The sequence below is a fragment of the Rana temporaria genome, chromosome 3, assembly GCF_905171775.1.
Source record: "Rana temporaria chromosome 3, aRanTem1.1, whole genome shotgun sequence".
Lineage (NCBI taxonomy): Eukaryota > Metazoa > Chordata > Amphibia > Anura > Ranidae > Rana > Rana temporaria.
Window position 1 is genome coordinate 411,621,062 of NC_053491.1, and position 22,579 is coordinate 411,643,640.

The 22,579-nt window shown below is 43.9% G+C and overlaps 1 protein-coding gene across 1 annotated transcript in view; it reads right to left on the bottom strand.

Moving 5' to 3' along the window:
* Positions 1-6,574: 6,574 nt before the first annotated feature.
* TCF7L1 (transcription factor 7 like 1) overlaps positions 6,575-22,579 on the bottom strand; it is a 79,065-nt gene continuing 63,060 nt past the window's right edge. The window contains exons 5-12 of the mRNA XM_040346057.1: positions 18,419-18,551; positions 18,234-18,336; positions 18,070-18,153; positions 17,799-17,948; positions 14,373-14,532; positions 12,989-13,096; positions 10,804-10,855; positions 6,575-8,587 (exon numbers count right to left, since the gene is read on the bottom strand). Coding sequence (XP_040201991.1) covers positions 8,169-8,587; positions 10,804-10,855; positions 12,989-13,096; positions 14,373-14,532; positions 17,799-17,948; positions 18,070-18,153; positions 18,234-18,336; positions 18,419-18,551 — 1,209 coding nt within the window. The 3' untranslated portion in view covers positions 6,575-8,168. The remainder of the gene's footprint in view (positions 8,588-10,803; positions 10,856-12,988; positions 13,097-14,372; positions 14,533-17,798; positions 17,949-18,069; positions 18,154-18,233; positions 18,337-18,418; positions 18,552-22,579) is intronic.

Consider the following 22,579-nt stretch of genomic DNA (forward strand, 5'->3'; position numbering starts at 1 on the left):
GGCTCAGAATATTCTTGATATTTTACAATACAAAATAATTGCGAATATTCGGCAAATGCAGAAGGAGCACTCTGATTGGCTCAGAATATTCTTGATATTTTACAATACAAAATAATTGCGAATATTCGGCAAATGCGGAAGGAGCACTCTGATTGGCTCAGAATATTCGTGATATTTTACAATACAAAATAAAAAGTGTTTTGCATTGGTGGTGATTCTTTACTCTATCCATCTGTCACAGCCGTTTGTCAAACACCTTAAAGATTGAACACGTTCATGCTGCATGCTTTGGACTTTTTTTCACTTCACATATCAAAGACATTTTTATGAAAGATTATTTTTCTATTATTGGGACTATATTTCTTTATATATTTGTTTCACTGTGTATTTCACAAGTTATTTGCGCTTGCTTATTTTATAATTTGCCCACATGTCTTGTCACTAGACATATTTTTTATTCTTGTAGAGCGACTCCATTTTCTGTCTTGTATTAATTTATGTTGTATAACATTTTTGAGTTGCTGCTGTATTCTCCCCTTTTTTAAGGTATGCGCAATTTTTTCCTTCTTACAAAAAATAATAATATCAAACATACAAATATTCATAACATACACATACACAAAGCCCCCCCCTTTTGCATCAGAGACAATCAGAGTTCTCCTACCACAGTTATCGAAAATTCGCAATCATTTTCGCATTCGCAATAGCGAAAAATCGCAATTTTTTTTTTTTCAATTTGGCAACATAATAGGATCGCCTCAGCTTAGCTACTCGGCCCAGGGTCTCTAATCATACCAGCAATGCTTTTAGACGTCGATAGGATGTGATCTGTTTTAAAAATCAAATTGAAAAAATGCGAATATTCGGAATTGCGAATATTCACCGCGAAATTCGAAATATAGCGCGATTTCTCGAATATGCTATATTCGAGTCGAATATTCGCAATGCGAATATTCGTGAGCAACACTAGTGTTGCCTGAATAATCCTAAGTAAAATAATAAACTGGTGAAGAAATAGGTCCTCCACCATTGAGGTCTCATGGAGTAGGGTTATTGAAGTACACTTGGGTTGTGTGTGTGTGGGGGGGGGGGGGGGGGGTTGGGGGTTAAATGTCCAGCAAACCTTTACTAGTGTCCAATCACCTGGAGGTACCAGCTCATGACCTTGAGTCTTTAAAGATTCAGCCTGTGTCCTTTCCTTTATGACCAAGGTAAAACTACTGTCAAATACTTTTAGTATAAAAGTCCCCTTCAGCAACCAGCAACTACGGCACTACTATGTGGGCATGTTGATAATGGATGAGATAATTGTGCAGGCTTACCAATGTAAGGTTTACATTCACTCTTGCTCGGCTTGAATTTAAATCGGACCCATCAGTCACCAGAAGATAGAAGGTGCCCTGTCAACTGTCTAAACACATGCCGTCTCCCAAAAACCTGATTAAAAAGCCTATGCTTTTATACTTGTACGGCCTTTGGCTTATAATCTATAAAATGCCCTCCCCCCGCCTCAAAAAAATGTTTAATGCTTGGGATCCATTTATAAAGGCCACCTACTCCCCTTCCCCTTTATGAGCCAGCAGATTGAGTTAGGATTTACCTCAATTAGCCAATCATGTTAAAAGCAAATATCTGATTTAAAGAAGATCTATCATTATACATGTAGTACTTTAGTCCCATGTTGCCAAAGCTTTATAATCATAGTTAACCAAACTAAAGCGGTTGTCCAGATCTGCCATGGCAGGGGGGGGCTGCAAGTCAGACCTTATAACTGTGGTTTAGAAACATGGTACAAAGTACTACATGTACCTTGTCCCATAGAGGACAGAACTGTAACAAAACAAGATGCTAGATCAAGGGCGGTGTATGCATCTGTCCCACCACTGTACCACCCTGCTCTTCTGTCCCACCAATGTATCACTCTGCTCATCTGTCCCACCACTGTAACCCCCTGCTCATCTGCACCACCAATGTTCCCCCTTTCTCATCTGCTCCACCGTTGTACCCCCATGCTCTTCTGTCTCACCGCTGAACCATCTTCTCACCGGTCCTAACACTAAACATATCTGCGCCACCACTGTAACCCCCTTTCTCACCTGCCCCACTACTGTACCTCCTGCACATCTGTCCCACCACTGTATCCCCTGCTTCTCCGTCCCACCACTGTAACCCCCTGCTCATGTGTTCCACCTTTTTTTTTGCACCCCCCTGCTCCTCTGCCCCACCGCTGTAACCCCCTGCTCATCTGTCCCACCAATGTACCTCCTTTCTCCTCTGCCCCAACACTGAACCCCCCGCCCATCTTTCCCACCACTATAACCCCCTTCTCATCTGGCCCAACACTGAACCCCCCTGCTTTTCTGTCCCACCGCTGAACACCCTTCTCATCCCTTACACCACTGTAACCTCCTGCTCTTCTGCCCCACCACTGTAACCCCCCCTGTTTATCTTCCCCATTAAGGTACCCCCTTTTCTCATCTGCCCCACCACTGTACCTCCCTGCACATCTGCTCCACTGCTGTATCCCCATGCTCTTCTGTCTCACTACTGAATCATCTGGAACACTGAACCCCCCCTGCTCATCTGGCCCAACACTGAACCCCCCTGCTGAACCCCCTTCTCATCTCTTCCACCACTGTACCTCCTGCACATCTGCCCCACCGCTGTACCCTCCTGCTTATCCGTCCCACCTCTGAACCCCTCCTGCTAATTTTCCCCACCACTGTACCCTCCTCTCATCTATAATATACGTGATATGCAGAGTGGTGAAAGGAAGCAGAGATGAGACACATTTACCTATCCTGGCACACTCATTCTGCCGATCCAACTTTCGCACCCAGCCCATGTGCTGGTACGTGATTGCACATCCATTCCATATGCTGGTATGTGACATGCGCTCAGGTCGGGCATTTTCTGAAAGCAGTGGGCCTGTGTGCAGGATCATAAGTTGGGCCCCTGCAGCGGAGAAAAGGGGATGGGTGTGACTATTGCACTGAATACTGGCTATGGCTTAAAGGGACACACAGTGCAGGGGTTCAGTAGTAAGTGACACAAAGGTTTAGAAATAATTTCAACAAACTTCCCAGAAGCTCAACAGTAATTCCACAAACTGTCATCCGATTGTGGTTTTCCCTTTCTGAGATTGGTAGTGGCAACCATGCAAGTCATCTTCCTCCAGATGGTGGACAGGGCTAGCAGGACTGTGATTGGCTTTAGCAATGACCAATGACAGTCCTCCTTCTGGAAACAGAGACCAGTTAAAATGGTGAAAAATGTACTCAGCCTTTCTGTTGTGTGTGTGTGTGTGTGTCACGTGGAGCATGGAGAGGAGAAAGAGGAGCAAAGCATTGTCTGATGCCACGTAGACATGAACTTTTTTTGGGTTCTAAAAAAAAGATTTTTTTTTTTAATGTCATTAAAAACGATCGTGTGGGCTTCAGAGCATTTTTCAGGTTTTAAAAAAATGGGCAACATTTTTTTTTGAATATGCTCGATTTTTTTAACAATGTTTTTAACTTTGTCGTTTTTTGGGTTGTAAAAAAATGATCGTGTGTGGGCTTTAACGACGTGAAAAACCCACGCATGCTCAGAAGTTATGAGACGGGAGCGATCGTGCTGGTAAAACTACCGTTCGTAATGGTGTAAGCACATTCATCACGCTCTGACAGACAGAAAAGCGCAAATCGTCTTTTACCAACACAAAATCAGCCCCAAGGGTGGCAACATCCGCATTGAACGTCCCCTTTATAGTGCCGTTGTACGTCACCGCGCTTTGCTAGAGCATTTTTTTTTTTCACGATCGTGTGTAGGCAAGGCCGTTTTAATGATCAAGTTGAAAAAAAAAACGTATTCTAGAGCCTGAAAAAACAAATTTTTTAGAACCTGAAAAATAATCGTGTGTACGCGGCATTAGGATTTGAGGACAAAAATTGTGGCAAAGCATGGTAGTCCAAAACATTTCCTTAATTCGCAGGGATTTCCTCTCACTTTGTTTGGCTATGGGACATGAAGTGAAGGGAAATCTTCGCAATGGGACACAGATGACGGGGGGAAAAAATAAAAATAAAAGATTTGCCTATAGTTCTTTTTGATATTAACATTATAAATACCTCGTTCTTTCCTTTTTTTAGTGATTACAATCTCTGTTCTCAGCTACACAAGAGCTGGAGGAGAAACAGCAGCACACTCAACTGTACAGTGAGTGGCTGTGTAGGGGAGGGTCAGAGGCAACAAACACTTTAAGTTGTGCCAAGAGTATGCAACTCCACCTTGCATACACAGAGGAAGTTACAACAGTAGACACTAGGGATAGGCTGAACAGACCGCTGTTCAGTTCTCACCAGAACTTTTGCACATCGGGAAAAGTTCAGAACCAAATAACAAACCCCATTGAAGGCTATGGGACCCGAACGTGAAAAACAAAAAGGCTTATATGCAAGTAATTGGGCATACAATGGTCATGGGGGTCTGGGTAATGCCCTGGGGGACATGCATCAATGGAAAAAAAAAAGTTTTAAAAAAACGTAATTTTTAAATTAGCAGTGAATTATTATTAGGTTATTAAAGGTTAAAAATGAAAAATTCCTTTAAATATAGGGCCTGGGGAGTCCACAATTTGGTGGTGCAATGTTTCCTAAATAGTTACCCAGGGTTGGAAGATCTAGTAAAGCAGGCCAGAAGAGTCTATAGCCATTTTGGGCGATCATACACAGCTAGTGCTCGGTTGGCTGAAATTCAGTAGGAATTCCACCTGCCCGTAAACCACCTAATTTGTGACATGCCTACCAGGTGGAACACGACTTTGGTAATGCTGCTGCAGATTTTTGTGGCTTTCAGGTGCTCTTGCCAATAGCCTGAGTGGTGGGAGGTTAAATGTCGTACCCAAATGGTTGGCGTTTTTGCTATGCTAGATACAAAAAGTTTGCAAATAGCAACTACTAAAAAAAAAAAAAAAAAAAATGTCCAGACAGCCGAGCTGTGGGAAGTGGGCCAGGAGATAACAGCTCCACAATGCGATTGCATAGGGTGGCTGCTTTCTACTCTTCCATGATGGCAGCCTCGTTGGGTGCCGGATAGAGCAGAGGAGGAAAGTGAGTGAGGCACAACCCCAAGTCGAGTCAGTGACTTCATCTCCTCCATCCTCGTTACCACTGGTGACAACTTGGCAATACTCTGCATCTGGGGGGAACATGACTGCCAATTTGTGTATCAGTGTTCTCTCTGTAGGCTCATGTTCCTGCCTTCAACCTCAGAACCAACATCTGAATTCAGTAATGGCTTTGCATTGTCAAGGAGCAAGTGGCTGATGCGGTGTTTAAAACACTCCACTGACTTCACCATGCTGGGACTATGGCAAAAATGGCTGTAGCCAAGGAAGCAGGTTTTGCCACTCTGGCAGCTGCTGGTGACTGCACACTAGTCTCTGCTTGGGTGACAGAGGACGGTTTAGTAAGCCAGTCCACCACCTCCTCTGCATGCTGTGGCTGGATAGCATGGGCAACATCACTAACAGAGTAAATTATGCCCTGGTGGACCGAGGACTGACCACATCCACCTTTGCCTGTGGACACATACGCTGCTGGCACCCTTACAGCGCCATGGGAATGTCTGCCTTTCCTTGCTGTCCTCCCAGACATGATGGGCAGTGGGGGGTGCTTATTAACAAAATGTAATAAAGAGGTGTAAATGTGTACATGGATGTACTTTAATCAATGGAAAGTGGCGTTTGGTGCACTTTAATTTGAGTATTCACGACACAGACACACTATAATATACTATGTCAAACGTTCAGTAACGCACAGAACTATGGCGTTTAACACAGTATATTTTATTGTGGTACTGCAAGTTTAACAGTCACTGACTGAACTATCCCTTTATTCACACTAATGTAAAAGATGAATGGAGGTCACTTCATTCACACTGAACTATCGCTAGATGCACACTAAACTGATATTCTACACCGACAATAGAATCAGAATAGCACACTGTCCAATAGCACTGAACAGAGCCCTGTTATATCTCTTTCCATGCCACCATCACACTACAAATGGCTGCTATGAAAAGAATACTTTTATAGTGCGAGGCGGGATTAAGATCAATGAGCCATGATTGGATACAGTCATGACAGCATCCAATCATGGCGGAGACAGTGCTATGCACCCCAATTGGGCGAAGCTTTAATTGCTTCAGCCAATTAGGGCTTTCAATGCATTGTGCAGCAGTGCATGATGGTCATTCGGCAGACCGAACAAACTGTCAAACAACCCGAACAGCAAATGCAGTGAACCGTTCGCCCATCCTTAGTACCAAAGTACTGGAAAAGATGGCAGCGATGGAGGAAACAAATTAAAAATCTAGTAGACAAATCTGTGTGCATGTGGCACCAGTTCTCACACTGAAACCACTTTAAGTGAGAATCTGGATAGGTTGGAGTCTGCCCAATCACATTGGCAATTGCTGCTCCCCTTTCATTTTCTGTAGTGTAGCTGTAAGAGGATCACCCCCATATTTAGCTTTCATGTGCAGGGCCGTGTTCACCCACACAAAAAACAAACACACACATTATTTTAAAACACAATATATTTTCTATTTTGTTACAAAAAGTCACATTTTTTTTCAAGAGTTTTCTTTTCCATGAAACAAAAAAAAAAAAAAAAAAAATACATAATAAAACTGGAGAGAAGACTGGAATGAAGAAAAAAGGTGGAAAATAACACACAAAACCTCAGAATAAGTGGGAGAAATAAAAACAAAAAAAATAAAAATACATATATAGGTGAAATTAACCCAGGGAATGCCAGATAAAGACTGCAGCCTCCAGTCCAGGACTCAATGTGAACCCATCACCCTCGAGACTGCCATTCTGTAGGGATAATAAATACTCAGCCTATCAATTCACAAGGATGTAGTGACATCAGAGACAATTTAAACCGCATTTTATAAAATAAAAAGTGAAACAAATACTTGGCTATTTGTTCTGATGAAAGGACTTCCTTGAAAAGTTTTAGGTTGCAATCTATGAAATTGTTCTAGGGAACCTGCAAAGACGGCCATTGGCTGTCACAGCAGAAGTTCCCATCCAGTGCCAGAGGCAGCCACTGATGACTCCTGGAATAAAGTTTTGGCAGGGCATAGCTCTACAGTTCTTACACAAAATACTGAAAAGCTTGCTCTGGATGTAGAGCTTCTTCGGGAGTCAAGCAATAGTAGCAACCTAGCAGCAGATAGGAAGCTTAGTTGGTGCCAATAAAAGGCCATCATGACAGGTTCCTTTTAAGCCCACAGAACGTCTGACCATGGATAGTGTCAGTACTTAAACGGTGCCATTAGGTCTCAGAATAGCAATGCCACCTATTTCTAAATTAATACGTCACATCTGACCACAAATTGACTGGATCAATGGCTGTGATTTCCTTGTGAAGCTGCATTCTCTTAGATACAAGTCAAACCAACAAAATGGCTGCCTCCAAAACATGGCAATGAGCACACTTTTGAAATTAGACCCGACTCTTAGAACATAAAAAAAACCCTCCCCCCCCCCCCAATAAAAGCAAACATGCATAGCCCATGTTTCCTTACCTGGGCACATTTCTATGTACAATTTACATGGATTTTTTTCCTATTTACCCCATTTAAATTTTATTTAAAAAATACAGAAAAAAAAAGGATTTAACAACAAGATCAGCAGAACCAACGGTAAAGCCGCCAGGTCAAATATTGACCAATAATCCGTGTGGGTCTGTTTTTTTCTGGCCAAGTATGCGATATACTGGGTGTTGGAGAATTACAGCCTGGGACAGTAGCCTGGTCTGCCTGCACCATACCAAATAATGGTTAGCATCAACACTAGAAATTCCATCAGTGGATCGTCCAATCATGAGTCACTTATGAAATAATTAATGTCCTGTAGGGCCAATGCAGTGAACTGTATGCATCAGTGCACAGTGATGTCCATATCCACAAAAGCATTGTTCCATTCTTGAATGCATCAAAGACAAGAATGACGGGGTCCCGAATGCAGGGCATTTTTATAAACACGAGTCAGTGCAGAACATCCATATCTGCAAAGCTGAATATCAAGAGTGCAGAGCGGGGTATGTGCAGGTCTACAGGGACTACTCCTTCCATCTGTGTGGGTCCTAGCTATCTGGGCCATAAATCCTTTCAAGTCAGTCACTGGATTTGGTCACCAAAGACAGGGGTTGTGTCTGCAGCAGTGGTAAAGCTTGCAGGGCTGATGGGAAGACATGTGGAGACAGCATGGAGGATGTAAACGGGATGGGACGGGAGAACAGTGGAGATCCGACAGAAGATGGCATGTGTCCTGACAGACTGGAGGACGGAGATTTGGAGGCCAAGAAGGCAGCAGAGTGGCTGAGTGACATCTGTATTCTGGATTCAGGCTTGGTGGTGAGTGAGAGTGGCTGAGCCTGCTCAGAGTGGGTAGCCGCTGGTGCTGCTGGAGAAGCGAGGGCAGCGGAAGGTGTTGCTGGAGAGTCCAGCATGCTACCATGGGAGGAGCCTGGGCTGTCACATGATTTCTCGGGAGGAAGATGATGAGGCACACATATCTTCTTTACTTTACAAGCTGTAATAGAAAAACAAAAGTCAGTGCTTGGTTTACCAAAGAAGCAAGTTTACAGATTCTTTTATGGCACAGAATACACTTATGGAAGCCCAGAAAATAAATTACAGCTACAACATTTATTACAGGAAAACCTTCACCAATGTAGCCCTTTATGGTAGAATCAGGATTATTCCTGTCTGCAGGTTTTTTCCAGGGCAGCACCAGACATTCCCTACGCAGGCAGTTCTTGGAAGACCAAAAAGGTCAGATTGTTTTTGCTTAGACAATAGTTACAGTTTTCCCACTAATCAGGTTTGTGGAGGGATCTTTCATTGGAAAGATCATTCTGTCAACCAACTGCCTTCACAACCATCAATGAAAATTTGCAGTTAGCTTAAAGCAGGCGTCTCAAGCTGGCGGCCCTCCAGCTGTTGGGAAACTACAAGTCCCATGAGGCATTACAAGGCTGACAGTTGCAAAACTACAAGTCCCATCATGCCTGTGGGAGTCATGCTTGTAACAGCTGAAGGGCCGCCAGTTTGAGATCCCTGGGCCTTAAAGTTATCCAAAAACAACTGAGGTGATGAATATACAATCTGGCCACTGGGAAATGGTACACGCTGCCAAATTCACAGATCTTGGGTGACATGGCAACGATTCTTTTAGCCATTTCCTGGTGCCTCTATGGCAGCATACATATGGGGCAGAGAAACCAACCATATGTATGCTGCCATGGATAGGCACCAGGAAAAGAAAATTACAGAAAGGCAAGTATTACATTTTCCATTTTGACAGCTGGCCAGCAGACAAGCAGATGGCCCCACAAATTAAATTGCTTTCTAATGTCCACAGTTGGCCAAATGCTAGTTTGGCCTGGTTCACACCTATGAGTTTTGCGTTTTGGATAAATGCACTAGTTAGTTTAACATGTTTTCCTATGGGTCATGTTCACATCTGTGCGTTTTCAATGGGTGCGTTTTTGGGTGAGGGACTTTTCCCCCCCCCCACCAGGTTGCCTTGTTGGCTCCATAGACTTCAATAGAAAATCAGCGGAAACAAAAAACCCAGTGCTTGCATTTTTGCCAATTTCTCCTGCAAGAAAAGAGACACCTCCCAAAAATGCATAAAAAAAAAAAGAAACGCACAGAGAAAAACACATCAACCACAACCTGCATAGGTGTGAACCAGGCCTTAGACCAGTGACGGCAAACTTTGGCACCCCAGATGTTTTTGGGAACTACATTTCCCATGATGTTCACCTACACCGCATGAGCATTATGAGAAATGTAGTTCAAAACCATCTGGGGTGCCAAGGTTTGCCATCACTGCCTTAGTTAATGGGTGCTCAACCTGGGGCCCTCCAGCTGTTGCCTCAGCCTTTGGAAGTCACATTTGTAACAATCAGCCTTGCAGTTCCACAACAGCTGGAGGGCCACAGGTTGAGCACCCATGTCTTAGACCAGGGATATGCAATTAGCGGACTTTCAGCTGTTGTAAAACTACAAGTGCCATCATGCCTCTGGGTGTCATGCTTGTGGCTGTCAGAATCTTGCTATGCCTCATGGGACTTGTAGTTTTGCAACAGCTGGAGGTCCACCAATTGCATATCCCTGCCTTAGACTATAGCTTAAGCACTTCCCTGCCAGGCTATAGCCAAAAGATGGCTACAGAGCAGACCTCCAGCTCTGGAAGGACGTCCATGAATGACCAAGTAATTACCCCCTCTAATAGCCCATCTTGGATCTGATGTGGTATCAGGAAGGTATATCCAGTATACATTTCCAAGTCTTGATTGCAACTCCTCTATGGGACAATTTATGATGCCAAAGGCTGTAACGTACTGCCCACAATCAAATGAAGGAGCGGTCACCCAAGTAAAGAAACTGGAAGGTAGTACCGCAGAGCATCAAGTCTGCTGCTACAACTGATGTCACATCCAAGATGGAAGCACACAGATCTCAGGTCTTTTGGATGCGATACACAAGGAGGCCTTTACAGGGAAATTAAATACATAAAACAAAGGGGAGATGTGTAATCTTCGAGGAAGATAGTGGCCGATTTGGTGGGGGTTACATATCTTTTATTGTTGCCATGTCAAATCACCACATCACAAGTATGGCATGACATGTCCCTCCATGGGCTACATCAGTGAAGGTTTAGAAGACAATCCATACAAATACACACACACACACACACACACACACACACACACTTATTTTAAAATAAACTGCATCTACCTTCCGATTCTGGCGACTGCTGCTTCTCTCTCTTCCGTTTCTTTCTTTTTCCCTGAAAAGATGGAAAGCCCAGATAAATTAACATCCAGTATGTGTCTTTTGTTACAAAAACAATACACGTGTGATTGCAATAAAGCTGCACACTGCTCAAGCAGCACAACATTTCTATTGCCATCAAAAAGGACGACAAAATGTAACCAACTGTGTTTTGCTAGATTCATGATTAAAGTGAAACCTACCAAAAATTTAAAAGTGCCAAGGGTAACAAACAGTTTCAAAGGGCAACATCCTTATGGTACCAGTCTTCAGATAAAATTCCTGGTCCACGTGAAGCCCATTGGATTCTAGACCCAGGATGTACACAACTCCTCTTTAAGCCAAGACTAAAGGGTACATGACTAAGATGTTATAGGCTGAAACGCGTCAACTGTTTTGCCTTTGTTCACTGACGATTTTTCATAGAGCAATGACCGGAGTGTGGATAATCTTTTCTTCATTACTCAGCCAGCGACGGTGGATCGAGCACCCGGGAGCTCTGCTTTCTATGTGATGTATGGGTGGTAGCACTGACTTTCTTGTTTATATAAAGGGTACACCACCAGGCAAAGCAGTCAAATAAACTTTATGGGTTATATATGGGGGTTGTTCTACCTGCCAAAGGATTTGTATTTCCATCAATCCAGTCCTAACATTCACAGAACAGACCTGTCTAGCAGAACAAAAGGACTTGATTCTTCTCTGCTGCAGAAATACTTTCAGGTCCTGTCCCTCTCCTGGTCCTCGATTGGATGGTTAGGAAGAAGCAGCAGACTGATAGGCTTATCTGTCTTTGCGATTTCTACCTCTATAAGCATGCCCCCCTGTAAAAAACTTGGAGCACTGCAGCACAACGGAATGTCTCCTTGTGCTGCTTCAAGTGCAACAAAAAAAAAAAGTTTTTGCTTTGGATAGAGAGGAGATGGATTAGACCCCCTGTCAGTTTTTGTTGTGGTTTGTGCCACTGATAGGGCTCTTTCACACGGTTGCCCCGTTCAGGTCCGCCTGCCAGTTTTTTAGGCGGACCTGAACGGGCGCTCCGTGCTCCTCTATGGAGCCGCGGACGTCAGCGGTGACATGCCCGCTGACATCCGACCCGCCAAAGTGCGACGGAGGAAAAACCTACTTTTCCATCCATCTGGCGGATTGGATCGGGTGAACACGGACAGACAGTCCGGGTTCATCCGATCCCCCCATAGAGGAGAGCGTAGAAAAGACAGGGCGGTCCCTGCACAGTGTGCGGGGACCGCCCTGTCATTTGCCGGCTCAGCGGAGCGATCCTCGCTGAGCAAGCGGAGGTTCACGGGGCGGATCATTACTGATCCGCCCCGTGTGAAAGGGGCCTTCGGGGTATTTGCCCTCTCTTTGTCCGGTTAACATTATTCAGGATTTATATACCGCCAACAGTTTGCGCAGCGCTTTACAACATGAGGGCAGACAGTACAGTTACAATTCAATACAGGATTACAATTGAAAGTAAAAGAACATGTACAATTTTGGGATGTCCCCAGAAAAGTAATAGCGTTCCCCTCTATTCCATTGGGGACACTGTCTGGTGATCTGGGGGTCCCCAAGGGATTTCCCTTAATTTGCAGGGATTCCCTCTTACTTCCTCTTTGGCTATGGGACAGGAAGTGAAGGGAAGTCTCCTTAATTGGACAAAGATGGAAAAATAAACTGACAGGGGTTATGACTTTGCTTTACTCTATCCCAAAAAAACAAAGTTGTGCCTATAGTTCTGCTTTAAGCCCTCTCTAATCTCAGAGCTAAAAGCGTGCAACTGATAATCTATAAGGCTGAAGCTTGAATTAATTTTACAACAAACGAATGGATTGGTTCTCTGCTCCGAATTATATTCTTCATTGAACTACATGTGCATTTAGAGATACCCGTATTTATCGGCTTATAAAACACGCACAGGCGTATAACACGCACCCCAACTTTAAGAGGAATGTTTCAGCAAAAAACAATATATAAAAAAAAAAAAAAAAAAAAAAATTCCACGGCCCCCTGTGTATAACACGCAGGCAAAGCTTACACCTTATTTTCAGGGTAAAAAAGTGAGTGTTATATGCCAATAAATATAGCAATTGTCCAAAGATATTGAAAGTACAATCCTGAAGTCAGATCTGTGGTATAGTACACTTACATAGTTGTCTCGTGCAGACCATGTGGGATAAAGCTGAGAGTGAAGCTGCCTCTCTTTTCTTGCCAGCTCATAGTACTTTGCCTGTTCTTCTCGAGATAATGAGTGCCACTGTGGAGAAAGGACAGTCAGATCGCCATTTAAAATCTTCTATTCTCTAAAATACACATTCAAATTTGAAGCAGACAAAGAATCTCCTGCTATTAAAAGTTGTACTCAGATGCTACAGGCTCTTAATTCCTTGTTCCCCATTTTGACGCTCACGGAAATACCACGCTTTGCTTCCCTTCTAAGACTGGGGTAGTCTGGACAAACTGCAACCAGCTCCAGCTTGGAGCGCATCACATAATGGGAACCGGAAGTGACGTGGCCGCCTTGCTGGAGAGTATAGTGGTTGGAGTGCATATAGCCAAGCCACGCTTCCGGTATGGCGGCATTACTGTCCATAATGGCAGCAACATAAGCTTTGGTCTCTGTACAGACTTAGTATTTGCAAAGCCTACTCCCTGGATTTAAATGCGAGTACTGGATGATGTTGGACACAGCCTCTCCTGGCACACACAATTGTGGGACGATCAATTTTCCATATAATTTTTTAGCTAAGTTTTTGTGTGTTATGCACATGAGCTTTGATGCATTTAGTTTTTTTTTTATATCCATCACATGTATGCATCACGTTTAGGGTGTCATTACCTATGCTCCATAGAGGTAAACCCGTTAGTCCACACTCACAGGTCACGTGGGAAGTGCTCTGGTTTTATACCGGCCATGCCATTTGGATATTTAAAGTGGTTGTAAAGTCACAGCCATTATTTACTCTGACCCTCTCCATTTTAGACCCATGTTTAGTTACAGGAAGGGACTGAGGAGAGAGCACGATGATAGAGGCACATAATCTGATCATGCCATCATTAATTAGCAGCCATGATAAGCATGGTCATTACATACAGGGGAACATAGAAACAGGCAAGATCAACCAGGTATTGTACAACATGGAAAGGGCCGACTGACACTGCAAAAGAACTATGCTATACATCATGCCTTAAAGAGACCGTAGCTTTTTTCTTTTTAGGCTACAAGTGCAGCTCTAAACCACAGGTCTTGTCTGAGGAAGAGGGCAAGTCCCTCCAAGTGCATTATCCTTGCATATTTGTATAGGTACTCTGTATGATGTGATGCGATGTGCTGTGCAGTAAAGACATACAGGAATCTTGGCAGCCTGTATCGGAAATTTGTTTCAACCAACTTGTACACATGTTGGTTTGCGAGTATAGAATACATTTACAGATTTTTTGGATAAAGGATATCTGGAGGATAATGCACCCTCCGTTTTACAGTTACACATTCAAATTTTGCTTTTCTCTCCTTTCTCTTTTAAAAAACTCACCCGGCGGCCAAGGATCTGGTTGATGGCAGCGCTCTCTTTGAGCGTGCATTCCGCAACCACCTTCGCTCTCATTTCTTTCATGTACAGCATGAAGGCATTCAAAGGCTTTTTAATATGTGGCTTCCTCTCCTCTTCTTTCTTAACTGCAGCCGATTGCTTCCTGTAGGAATACAAATAAATAAAAATATAAACATGGGAGAGTCACTATGAATTTCCCCCTCAATAAAATTTCAGTTCTACCAAAGGGCGCCAGCCATTACAAAAACTAAAAAAAGATCAAAGTTCTGCAACAGAAGATGGATAAAAATTAAGGAATCCAGGTATTCGACAGTGACATGTGCGTTCTAAAACGTTGGAAACAACAACCAATAAAAAGCAAAGTTATCATAGGGAAAATTCACCACTAAGCATTTAAGATATAATGTATAAAAACTGTACCCATCTATAAACTGAAAAAAAAATCAAGATTTGGGTAGTGAAGGCCTTAAAGCAAAATTAAACCTCAAAATAAAATAGATTGCAGCTTACCAATACCTAATGGCTGCATTCACTCCCCCCCCCCCCCCATTTATTTTCATCCAGTGGCCTGGATAGTTATGCCGCGTACACACGATCGCAAGAAAAGTTTGATGTGACGTGCTTTTGGTTGGAAATTCCGACCGTGTGTAGGCTCCATCTGACTTTTTCTGTTGGAATTTCAAACAGCAAAAAATTGAGAGTTGGTTCTCAAATTTTCCGACAGTTTTTCTTGTCGGAAATTCCAATCGTCTGTATGCCGACGCACAACAAAAAAAAAACCATGCATGCTCTGAATCAATTCAACGCATGCTCAGAATCATTGAACTTAATTTTTCTCGGCTCGTCGTAGTGTTGTATGTCTCCATGTTCTTGACGGTTTGGAATTTCAGACAAGATTTGTGTGACCACAACACAAGTTTGAGACAAAATTCAGTCGGAAAAAAAAATCCACGGTTTTCTTGCCGGAATTTCCGACGGCATAACACTTCATATCCAAGAGCCGGTTCACACTGGGGCGACTCGTCAGGCGGCTCAGCCGCCTGACGAGTCACGTCCCATTCAATGCAATGGAACCATTCTAATCACTCGGGGCGACCTGCATTGACTTCTATACAGAAGTCGTTTTGCAGGTCGCCTCTGAAGTCGTCTTTAGGACGACTTGCAGAGTCGCCACCGAAGTCGTGCCACGGAAGTGTGAACCGGCTCTTAGGGTGTCTCCACTCTGGATGGAGGTGCAATGGAGACCCCCTTGGAAAGCAGCCATCAAATCTAATTGGCAAGGTGCAATATAATACATAACACTTTGATAAAGTGAGAGCCACTGAGCACCTCCCATACTGTAGAATTTCTCTGATCTCCAATTCTTCATGGCACATCTTTATTACTAAGTAGTACCTTTATTTAGCTATATAGCTCTGTATTCTTATGCAGATCAGCCAATTTTTAATTAGGAAGCATTTCTGGATATGGGGGGACTGTTGACTTCTGATGGCAGGGAGGGCGCTCTTGACATCTGATGGAAGGGGAGATTGGATGCGCTGGACATCTAGTCTTACAGATACAAGCGGCCCCTTGAGAGCAACTATAATACCAGTACAGCCCGTAATTAAAGGTTTTGACACCCCCTGCTCTGTGTGATGGAATGGTCAGACCACTTCTAAGCCGTTGCTTTGGACCAAACTTTATAGCTAGCTACTTAAAAGCAGACCCACAAAATGAACAGAATCATGAATTTACACTGCCTTTCTAATATAGCCATGTCCTGTTTGATTTTATTTTGGCATTCAAATCAAGCTAGTAATTGTGAGTGTAACAAGGATCCCTGTAATTGGTATTGCAAGTTTAGATGCTTTACGTGGAATGCAGAATTTGGCTGAGACTGCACTGCAATCCAGAACCAGTCATCTACATCATTCCCAGCTTTGCCATATATAGAGAAAGTATCTAGTCGGCAGTAATTGATCCTTTTCCTCGAAAGCTGGCAGATCTGGGTGAAGACTGGCTAGAAACTTCCACTATACAGCATAGGGCTGCAACAAACTATTAATTTCATAATCAATTAGTTGGCCAATTGTTTTGATTAATCGGATAAAAACCTAAAATAAATGTATTCTTGAATATATCTGTATGCGGTGGTGAATATAAATAACCAGCTATGTGGTTAGGGAACAAATTAGGAGGTTGAATCTGGTACAGAGCAGCCCCGATCCTCCTTTTCTGAGGTCCCCCCACTAGCACTTCTGGCTCCTTCTGCCTTCAGAGTACCCCTATTGCTAGCTGCAATATTATAGTATAGAGCGGCCCGATAGCAAGTTAAAGAAAAAGAAACGTTTTTTGGGTCCCTTGTTGGTGCTGTACACTCATCCCCCTGCCGAGTGGCCCCAATAGCTAGCCTCTAGCTATGGTGGCACTCGATCAGGCTTATACCAGAGCCATGTGCCTTTGAATGGACATTCTCCATTCACACACGGAGCACAGGTTGGCCTTGACCCCCACTCTCAACTCATTGGCTCACTGGCTGTGATTGACAGCAGCAGGAGGCAATGGCGTCTGCTGATGCATGAGCCAAGAGAGACCTGTTGCCCTCATGCACATTGCTGGACTGAAATTGGGCTCAGGTAACATTAAGGGGGGCTTGGGGGTAGCTGTTCCCAGAATGTTTTTCACATTAAAGCATAAAATGCATTAAAAAAAAAATCTGCCTTTAGAACCACTTTAAATAAATTTCCTTCTCCTGTCCAGGACTACATGTCCCACGAGGCATTGCTCATTACAAATTTACAAGCTCTCAGGCACTTAGACATGTATGGATGGTGTACTGAGCTGTATGTGTGCTGCACTGTATTTTCTGATATGTAAACAAATGTATTCTGTATGCAGCCTAACAAATCAATTAGTAAAATAGTTGATAACTATTTTCATAATCAATTATGTTTTTTTTCAAGCCCTAATACAGCATAGAATGAAAGCAGTAGTTTTTTTTTTTTTTAATACTGTAGGGACATTGCTACCCAGCTAAGGCAGTGTTCACATGGTGCATACTAGAGAACAAGTCTGTGGAGGGCTGCGTTTACCTGCATGGGGATGTACAGGAGTTCCATGCATCCCTGTGTAGGCAGTCCCACTTATGCCAAATGGGTCACAGCAGATGCACGGACAAATTGTTCCCAAATTTGACATCCATGTGGGTGTGGGCTGCGTGTCCCTGAACACATACACTGTGCATTGAGGGAAACGCACCCACGAAATATCAAATGTCAGCATCAGCTGTGTCAATACAGTCACTGCACCTGAATGGGGATGCATGGAACACCCCTGTTCCTCCCTGTGTGGGTGAACACGGTCCTCCACAGGCACACACTTTAGTATGTCCAGTGTGAACAAGGCCTTACATTTGAGAATACTTACGAATGAAGATTTGGGCTGAGGCTTCCAGAGGACGGCTCCTGCTTGATGACAGGTGAGACTATGGCAGGGTGAGGGATCCCTGAGGTGTGCAAGCCATGATGATGATGGTGAGGGGACACCATATGTGGAGAGAAGCGGCTGGAAACCAGACTGCAGGGATAAGAAGCAGAGACAATATGCGCTGTGAGCAACAAGGAAATCGGTAACAAAAATGTCAAAAGGCAAAACAAGGAAGGCGTGACAAGAGCTTGCAGACTAGTTTTTGGTTTACCTGGACATTGAGGCATTCATGGCCAACGTAGGATACGGATGTCTAAAGCCACCTGGAGGAATGGAGTACATGGGCTGACCTTGCCTGAAAACACACAAGAGAGTATAAAACAAACCACCCGACGTAGGTACAAGATTATAGTCAAAGCCTGTTTTAGTACTTACTGTGGAACCAGCCATCCCAGAGGATGAGGAATCTGCCCTACAGCTCCTGGAGATAGAGGGTAGTATGGAGACAGCTCTGACGGATGAGGAGGACGGGGAATTCCTATACAAAGAGTCATCCAATTAATGACATTTACCAAAAACAAAGGCAATGTCAAACCTCTACTGTAGAATACCACGCTTACCGGTCTTTGGGTCTATTTCGGGTGACAAGTGTCCAGGTGGGGTGACTGGTGAGAAGCGGTCTTGGCTGTAAGTGATGAGGGGTGTTAAAGGGTGCATATGATGTGGGTGTTGAACAACCGGAACTTTGTTGGACTGTGGAGAAAAAGCAAAAAATCACCAGGTTAATAAAAGGCCCGATTTAAGAAGCTGTGCTAAAAAAATAAAAATATAGGTGAGAGAGTCCATTATTTCATACACCAAGGCCCATTGGGCTGCCTTAACACTGTATACCTTTACTACACAAAAAGGTGTTGTATTAATGCAATGCACAATGTGAACAAAGTATTGGGACGGCATCCCAGTCTTAGTCCGTAGGGCTCAATATTAAGTTGGCCCACCCTTTGCAGCTTCAACTCTTCTGGGAAGGCTGACCACAAGTTTTAAGAGTGTGTATATGACTGCACAAAGCAAGGTCCATAAAAGACAGACGAGAGAGTTTGGGGTGGAGAAACTTGACTTGTCTGCAGAGAGTCCTGACCTCAACCCAATAGAACACCTTTGGGATTATTTAGAGCAGAGACGGCAAGCCAGGCCTCTCATCCATGCAACATCAGTGCCTGACCTCAAATGCACTTCTGGAAAAATTATCAAACATTCCCATATACCAGTGATGGCGAACCTTGGCACCCCAGATGTTTTGGAACTACATTTCCCCATGATTCTCATGTACTCTGCAGTGTAGCTGAGGGAAATGTAGTTTCAAAACATCTGGGGTGCCAAGGTTAGTCATCACTGCCATAGACACTCCTAAACCTTGTTGAAGCTGCAAAGGGTGGGCTAACTCAACATTGAACCTTACGGACTAAGACGCCATTAAAGTTCATGTGCGTGTAAAGGCAGGCATCCCAATATTTTTGGCAATATAGTATACTTTAAAAAGAGCAGTATGGATTTAACCTCTTCCTGGCCGCCCCACACACAAACTAAAGCAGGGTGGCCACTCTGTGCCAGATTACGTACCTAGCACGTGATCCGACACTTCTGGGACACGCGTCAGACAACCCACTGCTGCTAGGATTATACACAGTGGGTACTGTGGACTCCATGCCCGCCGATTACAGGGTGCAGAGGCAGAACGACAATCTACCTAGGTTTTGTCGTTTCTCAGAAGGGTAGGCACAGATCCTGCGTTTCTGCCAAGCAGGAACACGGAACTTTGCCTTTCCCCACAGTTGGTAGGCACTCCCTAGGCATACATTTAAAGTGGTTGCAAACCCCTTTTTTACAACCTTATGCTACAGGTAAGCCTATATGAAGGCTTACCTGTAGCCAACAAAGATATCTCCGAAACCTGCATGGTTTAGGAGATATCCTCTGTATGTGCCGATGTCATTGGCACTGGGGCAAACTGAAGCAATGGCACCTATGTGCCATTGCTACAGTCTCTGTGCCGTTAAGGACGGCTCCCGCACACATGAGCTACGTCACCGCGGCTCCGGCCAATTACAGCGATGGAGCCGCGATACCCGTAAGTAACTCCGGGACATGTCAGCAGCTGGAGGGGAAGACAAGAACTATTGTGGGGGCTTCGATCAGAGGTAATATATAATGAGCTAGTACGCTATGCATACTAGCTCATTATGCTTTTGTCTTGCAGGGTTTTTTTTTTTTTTTTCTTTTTAAGAGGGTTTACTTCCCCTTAAATTTGATTGCCCCCGGATGTTATCCCCTTCCCTGCCAGTGTCATTAGTACAGTGACCGTGCATATTTTTTGCACGGATCACCATTAGTGTCACTGGTCCAAAAAAAAAAAAAAAAGTCAGTTGGGTGTCCTATTTGTCCGCTACAATATTGCAGTTCCGATATAAATCACTGCCATTACTAGTGAAAAAAACATGCTAATCGCTATACTTTTACGAGAAAAAAAAGCACCCCCCACATAAAGGGGGGTAATCTTCCAGAGTAAAAAATAAATGCGATTTTTTACTTTTTCACTTTAAATAGCCTTGGTGGCTTTCTGCCAGGCTACTATACATGTGTTATTTTGCAGGATTTTCTCCTTCCCCCTAATAAACCTTTCTGCCATACCACACTGGTCTGGTAAGTGCACCATTTACCCAGCAGCCATTTTCCGAAAAAAATAAAAAAAACAGGCAAGCAGAACCTGCCCCTCACAAATCAATGTAATCCCTCTTTATTTGCTGTTTTTCTCCTCCGAAGAACCCCATTAAGGAGCTAGAAGCATTAGGAAGGCAGACGCCAAGTAGGCCGGGCCCCACCCAAGCCATCGGTCTTCTTTCCAATGAAGGATTGTGAAGAGTTTAACTTCAGCCCCCTCCTACATTAGGCAGCAGCTCAGCTCTTTGTGCTGAAAGACTTAATGCCTATTGAATAGACAGGAATTCAGGTGCTAATGCAGGTATACAAAGGAGGAACAAAGAAGGCCCCGTGTGTGACGAGAAACATTCTGCACACAAACACAAATGCAAGCATGAGTGAGCGAGTAAAGTTATGCAAGCATGCGTGTGTGCACGGTGTGCAGCAAGACTGAGCATGAATGCATGTGTATCTTGTCAGCGCTTCCTATATAAACATTACATTGGGCAAATGGGTTTCCTTTCCCCATTCCTCTCCATAGAAAAGCAGCCCAGAGACGTACAGTGAGAAAATAAAAAACAACTCCATATAATAAACCTGAAACTAGGGTACTAATGACAAAAAGGAATTTGAAGGGATTATACATCCCATTTATCAAGACTCTATAACTACACAGGTTATGGCCAAAGCCTGAAAACATCTGTATGCAATTCAGAATAAATGGCCCAATAAAATTAGGTTATTACTGTACTATACACTTCTGTACCTCTGGCTGATAGGATAAAGGAATGATGTGCATGGCTATGCCCACTGTCCTGAAATGAGTAATCTTATTTTTGGGAGATGCGACGGAATGAGACCTGTAAAGACCTTCTGTTGCAAAAAAGCTTTATTAGGTTACTTTGTTAAAGCAGAGCTCCATCTAAAAAGGGGAAGCTCTGCTTGTTTGCCCCCCCACTCCACATTTACCACCTTTCGGGGGGCAGGTACCCATCCCACCCCTTCCGGGAGACCTTCTCGCAGAAAGTCCAGCCCTTCTCCTCCTTCCACCGTCACGCCGGTTAAAAAGGGTTTCGCGCATGCGCAGTAGAAAATCAGCAGTGAAGTCAAAAGGAGAGCGTCAGCATCCGAAAGCCGATCAAAAAAAATCAGCTGGGGTGGCGATATCGCGGGCTCCCTGGACAGGTAAGTGTCCCAATATTAAAAGTCAGCAGCTGCCAACTTATTTTTTTGGTGGGGGCTGGACCTCCTCTTTAAATAAAGACATGTTATACTTCCCTGCTCTGTTTAATGGTTTTGCTCCTCCCCCTTGACCAGTGTCCCCAATAGCAAAAACTGCTCAATTCCTCCCATCAACACTGTGGGGTTGATTTACTAAAGGCAAATGGACTGTGCACTTTTGAAAGTGCAGTTGCACTCTGCAATGGCAGTTGCTCCAGAGCTTAGTAATCAATGGAGAGCTCTGCTGACTTCCATCATCCAGTCATGTACAAGGAAAATTGCAAAAACAGCATTTTTGCCGACACGTTATTGGATGATGGAAGTCAGCAGAGCTCTCCATTATTTACTAAGCTCTGGAGCAACTGCCCTTGCAGAGTGCAACTGCACTTTCAAAAGTGCACAGTCCATTTGCCTTTAGTAAATCAACCCCACAGTGTTGATACTGGAATGGATTCCTCTATGCTATTGTATTCTGACAGCAGGGGGTTTCCCATCCATCTGAAAACAATGATTACTGCTAGTGGCTATAGTTGCCAGCAGTAATCACACACACACACACACACACACACACACACACACACACTTGTACTCAAGTTGACCAGTAGATCAAAATTTGCTTGGTTCCTGTTGCATCACCCGATTTTCGGTCTATGCCCAGCACACTTTTCACCCACTGGTCTCTGCTACACTTACCCCCAGAGATGCTGAGCTGTCCTTCTAGCCAGTCCACCAGTCAATGCATTCTGGTACGAAAAAAAAAAAAAAGTCCTGCACAAGTCTGGTGCAAATGCAGTGCGGTTTGAGCCATACAAATCCATGGCTCAAATCGCACCCCAGAGACACCGCATGCAATTCCCACAGGA